Source organism: Piliocolobus tephrosceles, chromosome 7 (assembly GCF_002776525.5).
Source record: "Piliocolobus tephrosceles isolate RC106 chromosome 7, ASM277652v3, whole genome shotgun sequence".
NCBI classification, from domain to species: domain Eukaryota; kingdom Metazoa; phylum Chordata; class Mammalia; order Primates; family Cercopithecidae; genus Piliocolobus; species Piliocolobus tephrosceles.
The window spans coordinates 20,810,843-20,817,865 of record NC_045440.1 but is presented as its reverse complement, the minus strand read 5'-3'; the positions used below and the strand labels follow the sequence as shown (position 1 = coordinate 20,817,865).

Sequence of the window (7,023 nt, the reverse complement as noted above, 5' to 3'; positions counted from 1 at the left end):
GGGGCGAGGCGAGGGAAGGAAGGAAGGGGAGAGACGAGGGAGAGGAGGGGCGGGGAGGGAGAGAGGAGGGGCGAGGCGAGGGATGGGAAGGGCACCAGGTGGGGGTTGCAGGTGGCGGGGTCGCCAAGAATGGGCATAATCGGCCAGCACCTCGAAGGCCCGGACTGGGTGGCGCCCCCAACTGTGGCTGGAGCCAAAATAAGGATCCCGATCCGCTGTTCTGCGAGGACCCGGCCCCGGCCTGGGGACGCCGTCTGGCTCGGGGCGCCGGGCCACCCGGCCCCCCAGGTTCACAAGCAGGGTCTGTCTTCCTGCCGCGGACTTACAGCCGAGGCTGGCTGGAGGATCGGACAAGAGCCCGGAAGGAAATGGGAGCCCCACGTGCCGGCGGTGGGAAGAGCCCTGACCAGGACGCGGGCACCTGGTGCTCCCCAGCCGTGTGGCTTGGGGCCAGTCCCTTGGCCGCACGGAAACCTGGGCGATGGGAGGGGAAAGGATTCCTGCCCACCGGGGAATCCTTTACAACTGCAGAACATGCGTGTGTCCTCGGCTAGATCTGAACCCCCTCCCGGTCCCGTGCCTCTTTCTCATCCCTGGCTTCCTAAAGCTGGGGACTGGTTAGGTCTCAGGGTCTGGAAAGACGGGAGCCAGCGGGCAGCCGCCTGGAGACTGGGCCAAAGTGTAAATGTCCCCCTGTTCCCACCTCACCCCGCCTTTGGCCCGTGGGATTCCACCCCTCACTCCCCATCCTAAAAGGAACCCAAGCAGCTACTGAAGATGAGAGAGAGCCTGGTGACCAGACTGGGGCTGGTGGCCTCTAAGGAAGGCGCCTCCTCCAGAGGGAGGGGACAGGACTGGAAAAATCCCAGCAGGACCCAAATCCCCCGGAGGCAGATAAGGGAGCTGGCGGACGTGCAGACTTGCACCTGGACCTCTAGGGGAGGGGGGAGGAGGCTGGAGCCAGAGCCACTGGAAGGAAGTGGCTGTTAACTGGGAGGTGTAAGACCGTCTGTGCATCCCCTTCCCTTTGCGCCTTGCTGGAACCAGTCCCCAAACACCCACTGCAGGAGCCTTTATCAGACAGCCACAAACTATCAGATTTTAAAACTTTATAAAATGGGGAAACTGAGGCCTACGGCCAAGCCCTGCGCAGGCCGGCTGAATGACAGCCAAATGCTGGAATTGATGGCCATGTCTCGACAGAGTCATGTTCAAGCCCAGGCCCTTCCCTGCTAGCCATGGGTCCTCTGGGTTGCCCCCTCCCAGCCCAGTCCTCCTAGACAGTAGCCATTCTGCTTCCCACAGGCAGAGAGAACCAGAGTGGTGGGCCTCCAGAAACTGCCTTATACAAGCCCAAGAAGATGTGTGGCATCACGCTCCCTGCCGTGCCAGAGCCCTGCCAGCCCTCCCTGGTTAGGAGGGAGCCCAGACTCCCTCCAAAGTAAGAGGGTGGGGGAGGGAGCCTTTGCCAGATCGCGCCCTGAATTTGGAGAATGTGGGGCAGGATTCCAAACAGTCTCTGTGGTGACTCTGGGGCAGGAATGCATTTGGAAACAGGAAGCCCAGCCAGCAGGAATGCAGTGTCTCAGCACAATGCTTTGTGTGTGACTCAAAAGAACCTCCACACACACAGCCCAACACACACTCCCCTCCAGGCCATGGCGCACCCCTCTCCCCTCCCCACGCAGATAAGTCCTAGCCCAGGATCAGCTCAGAGGAACCTGAGCCCTGTGGGGCGCGGGGGCAGGATCTGACCCAACACCCAAAGTAGGGGGGTACCCCCCTTCCTGTGGCAGCCACAGCCCCAAGCCTAGAACCAGGCCAGGACTGAGTGATGCTTGAAGGAATGGGAGGGGAAGCCCCTCCGCGCGCTCCTGACAAGGTAAGCCACTGCCCTGAGTTCCTGAGACACAGTGTCCAGAGCAGAGTCAGCCCTCAGGCAGAGGCCACTGGTACCCAGCGGCCCCTGTGCTTCCCATGGGGAAGTCCTGGCTTCAGGAAGTGAGTTTCCTGCAAACTCAGCTGGAGCTAGTCCCTGTAGGAGGAAGTACAAAGCTGAGAGCCTAGAGAGGGCTGGGAAGGGCTATGGTGACCTCCAGTTGTGACCAGAGGTGGCCAGAGCTGTGCCCGGAAGGCTGCCTCTGATGACAAAGAGACAAACTCTGCCCCCCACAAGCCAGAAATCCGGGAAGCAGGCTGTAGATCCATTCCTTACTAGCTAGGAGTACTTGGACCATTTACTGAACCTCCTGGTCCTCGGTTTCCTCATCTGCAGAGAGGATGATAACAGTACCTGTCTCGGGTTGTGAGGGTTAAGTGAGTTAAAGCATTGAAAATATCCCTATCACATCAAAAGCACCCCCAGAACTTAGCCATTATGACTGTCTAGCTGTGCAGCTTTGGAAAAGCCACTTTCCCTTCCCTAACCAAAGGGGGTTGTATCAGATGCTCCTTTGGGCCACTTCTAACTCTAACCTGTCACTTCAGTTAATCTCCATAATGCAAGGAGGGAAGAGGACACCGCACTGGACAAAGTCCGGGGAACACAGGCAGTGAGTGGCAGAGGGAGTGGGAGCACGTAGCTAGCTGGCTTAGGGTGGGGACAAGGTCAGAGGTAAAAGACCAAAGACTGCCTGTCCCCAGCCTCCTCTGCTGACCGACTCATAACTCCGTTCTTCCAGGGGAGTTTGCTCCCAAGCCCAGGCTGATTGTGTGGCTGCAGAGAAACCTGGTGCTGAAATACTCAGGACCCCTGGAAGGAGAGCTGGCTGCCATACCAAAGAACAAGGGCCAGAGGGGGATGTGAGCTGGAACCTACAAAGCCTTTGGAAGGCATTCAACACCTCACAGAATACCCATCATTTCACGTGTCCCCACTCCCCACTTCTCCCCCTCCACTCCCATGACACTGCTGGCCCAGTATGGCATGCTACATACAGTTGGAAATCTATCCATAGCAGTAATCCAAACCATCTTTTCCAACCTGTCACTTCTCTGCTTACAACCTTCCAAGTGTTCCCAGAGGCTGGGCGAGGTTAGTTCATGCCTGTAATCCCAACACTTTGGAAGGCCAAGGTGGGAGGATGACTTGAGGCCAGAAGTTCGAGACAAGCCTGGGCAATATAGCGAGACCCCATCTCTAAAAAAAAAAAAAAAAAACTTAAAAATTAGCTGGGTGTGGCGGTGCTTTCCTGTAGTCCCAGCTACTTGGGAGGCTGTAGGAGGATCTCTTGAGCCTGGGAGGTGGAGGCTGCAGTGAGCTAAGATTGCACCACTGCACTGCCTAGGCAATAAAGCAAGACCCTGTCTCAAAACGAAGTGTCCCTAGAGCCTCAAGGGGGAAGTTCAAACCACTTCTGGCATTGTCAGCTCCCCTCCGATCTTATCTCAGTGTTCCCATGGGCCACTGCTCTGAGCTAAGCATCCCTCCAGCAGCCACCCCATCATTCAGCATTCCTCTTCTCCACCTCTCCAAGACCCAGCCCTCCTTTTGCATCATGGTCACTGCTTTGAACTCACGGGACGCTCCTCTGTGCTTTCCAAGGTAGCCCTTAGCGCTCACTACCACGTCCCCTTATTCATTCATGCCATCTCAGTCGCTGCCACTGGACTTCTACCTCCAGGAAGGCATGAGGAGTGCTGTATCCTTCCGTACTCCCACTGTGCCCAGAAGCCCAGTGTTGCCCCGTGAATGGGCCCCGCCATGGGCGGCACTAGACACTAGGTGGCGCCAAAGAGGCTACCCCGTTTCTGACCAGCGCCCGAGACCCATAGATTCCTGAGCCAGACAGCCTTGATCTTTTCTGTAGAAATAAAGACCTTTCTCAGGCAGCCATCCAGGCAATAGGTGAGACGATGATATCATGGTGTAAATTATATTTACAGGTGCCTGAGGAGGCACCACAAACATCTGCGCCAAGATTCCTTCCACCAGAGCCAGAGAGCACAAAGCTGCCGGCAGGGACGAGCCAGGCACCCTGGGAAGCCCAGCTTTGATCTCTGAAAAGAGAGCTGGGGCTGTCCCCTCCACAGCAGCCTCTGGGACTAGCACTAGGGGTAGTGGGTGAATCAGGCCCAAAATCCTAGGCTGGCAAGGGGGACCACTGTCCCCTGCCTCAACTCAAGTGCACCCCAGGGCAGCTCACCTGGCACTGGCCACATGCATTCGTTTTCCTGTTTTTTCAAGAGACAGGTCTCTCTCTCTCCCAGGCTGGAATGCAGTGGCATGATCATAGCTTAAGGCAGCCTCAACCTCCTGAGCTCAAGGGCTCCTCAGGCCTCCCCAGTACCTGCGGCTACAGCCTGAGCCACCCTGCCCTTTCTTTTCCCCCCTCTAAATCAATCACCAATGAAGCCAGCAGAGTCTCCTAGGAAAGAAGTGGAAGGTGTCAGTAGATCAACATGGCCCTGGGGGCCCAACCCTTGGTGGGTGGCCGGCCCTCAGGGTCACAGGTTGTCTCACCAGCTTGGCTGGATGGGTCTCCTGGTCTTCCTCCTGTCCCTCTGCTTGGCACCCTCCACCATCCCCTCCAAAGCTTCCAGTGACAACCTCATTCCCTCCATAGCACAAGAGTCCTCCTGTACAACAGGCATCTTTACCAAAAGATTAAGGAACACCATGACCCCCAACCTAAAAGAGGCAAGGAATTCCATGGGAAATGGGAGGTGCAGGCAATTGGCAGGGGTGGGATTTGAGGGAGGGAAAATAAGAAGAAATGTACATTTCATAAATAAAGACCCTCCACCCAGTGGTGGGAGCAGGTCATACCCAGGGCTGGCGGTAGGAAAGAGAAGGAAGGGACGTCCACTTTATTTTGTCCATATTCATACATTTATACAGCTCATAAGTCAAAAACTTTACACAGTGACACCATTAGCCCCTGGCCCACCTCCCTCCTTTCCACTTCTGTGTTCGACCCCGCTTAGACCACGGCACACAAAGGTTGATCAAAGGCAGTGGCCACCTCAGACTAGTGCAATACCAGTCCTGCAGGGGAGAGGCCTGGCAAGGTGAGGGTGAGACTCCCACAGTCCAACACAGGTCCCAGACCTTGGCCCATCCAGTGAGGACAAAGGGGCCTCAGGTCTCCAAACTTAGCTCATGTAAGAGCAACTGCCCACCATTGTCCCTGCCATGCCAACTTATATAGGCATGACCCTGGCCCAGCAGGGAGGCAGGCTGAGGGCATGGCGGGCTCAAGCCCGAGAGCTGGGGGTGGCAGGTGCGGAGTAGCGCTGGCGGGCATGCTTCTCACAGTACAGCTCGTCACCCACCCAGAAGTGCCCACGCATCTTCAGGTTCAGCCCACAGTCGGCGCAGGTGTAGCAGCCGGGGTGGCGATACCGGCCCTCCTGGATGCGCACAGCCTGGTTCCTGCAGGGGAGGGAGAGGCTTTAGCTCAGAGCCGCAGCACCAAGCAGGAGGCCACCACGCCCAGGGGCCCTGGTCCCCACTGTAGCGTCAGGACCTGGATAGAGCCCAAAGCCTTCTCAGAGACTTGATTTTTTTTTTTTTTTTTTTTTTTCAGACGGGGTTTTTCTCTTTTTGCCTAGGCTGGAGTACAACGGCATGATCTCAGCTCACAGCAACCTCCACCTCCCAGGTTCAAGCGATTCTCCTGCCTCAGCCTCCCGAGTAGCTGGGATAACAGGCATGTGCCACCACACCTGGCTAATTTTTTGTATTTTTAGTAGAGACGGGGTTTCACCGTGTTAGCCAGGATGGTCTTGCTCTCCCGACCTCAGATAATCCACCCTCCTCAGCTTCCCAGAGTGCTGGGATTACAGGCGTGAGCCACCACACCCGGCCCGAGACTTGACTCTTGAAGCTGCACACAGGAATCTCACTTTGATGAACCCCCTAACACACACATACCCCCACCACCGCTGCCACTGCTGGGACACCTAATTTAAAAAAAAAAAAAAAAGCCAGGCCCAGTAGCTCACGCCTGTAATCCACGCCTGGGATCCCAGATGGCCAGATCACTTAAGGCCAGGAGTTTGAAACCAAACTGGGCAACACAGCAAGACCTTATCTCTACAAAAAATTTAAAAATTAGCCAGGTATGGTGGCACACGCCTGTAGTCCCAGCTACTCAGGAGGCTGAGATGGGAGGATCGCTTGAGCCCAAGAGTTCAGGGCTGCAGTGAGCCATGACGGCATCACTGCACTCCAGCCTGAGCAACAGAGTGAAACTCTATTAAAAATATTAAAGTTTTTTTTAAAAAGTTGTTCCTCCCACACAAAGACCGATCAGTCTGTCCCACATTGCCTGGATTTTTTACAGAGCAGTGATTCTCAGTGTGGTCCTGGGTCCCACAGCCAGCAGCATCGGCATCACTGGGGAATTCATAAGAAATGCACATTCTCGGGCCTGCTGGCCTCCTGGAGAGGAGGCTCTGGGATGGGCCCAGCCATCAGCATTTAACAAATCCTCCAAGGGACCCGACACATACACCTTTGAGAACCAGGATGGAAAACATGCTTTTTCCCCATCTGTGCACAGCAGGGGGACTGGATATTCTCCCACCCTGTAGATGAAAACACTAAAGCCCAGAAAGTTTAAGGGATTTGCCTAAAGTCAATCACCTGCCCCTCCCATGCTATACACTTCAGAAATTTACCAGAGAGGGGTTGGGGGAGGGGGGCGGGAGGGTGTTCAGCAACCTTCCAGAGAATGTGGTTGCATTATAAAGGCCACCCAATGAGAAAAATGAGCCCACCTCAGCCGGAACGGTGGCTCAGCTGTAATCCCAGCACTTTGGGAGGCCAAGGCAGGCGGATCACCTGAGGTCAAGATTTCGAGACCAGCTTGGCCAACATGGGGAAAACCCGTCTCTACTAAAAATACAAAAATTAACTGGGAGTGGTGGCAGGCGCCTGTAGTCCCAGCTACTCGGGAGGCTGAAACACGAGAATAGCTTGAACCTGGGAGGCGGAGGTTGCAGATAGCCGAGATTGCACAACTGCACTCCTGCCTGGGCAACAGAATGAGACACTGTCTCAAAAAAAAAAAAAAAAAA

General features: G+C 55.6%; 1 protein-coding gene across 8 annotated transcripts in view; it reads right to left on the bottom strand.

Annotated features, from left to right (window-relative positions):
* Window positions 1–1,094: 1,094 nt before the first annotated feature.
* PDLIM2 (PDZ and LIM domain 2) overlaps window positions 1,095–7,023 on the bottom strand; it is a 19,671-nt gene continuing 13,742 nt past the window's right edge. For 7 of the 8 annotated variants that reach the window (XM_023216692.2, XM_023216693.2, XM_023216694.2 and 4 more), the window contains one exon: window positions 4,809–5,374. In XM_023216692.2, the coding sequence (XP_023072460.1) occupies window positions 5,197–5,374 (178 nt within the window). In that variant the 3' untranslated portion in view covers window positions 4,809–5,196. Of the gene's footprint in view, window positions 4,579–4,808; window positions 5,375–7,023 lie in introns of those variants that run through there. The other variant, XM_023216697.2, reaches the window with a different exon arrangement.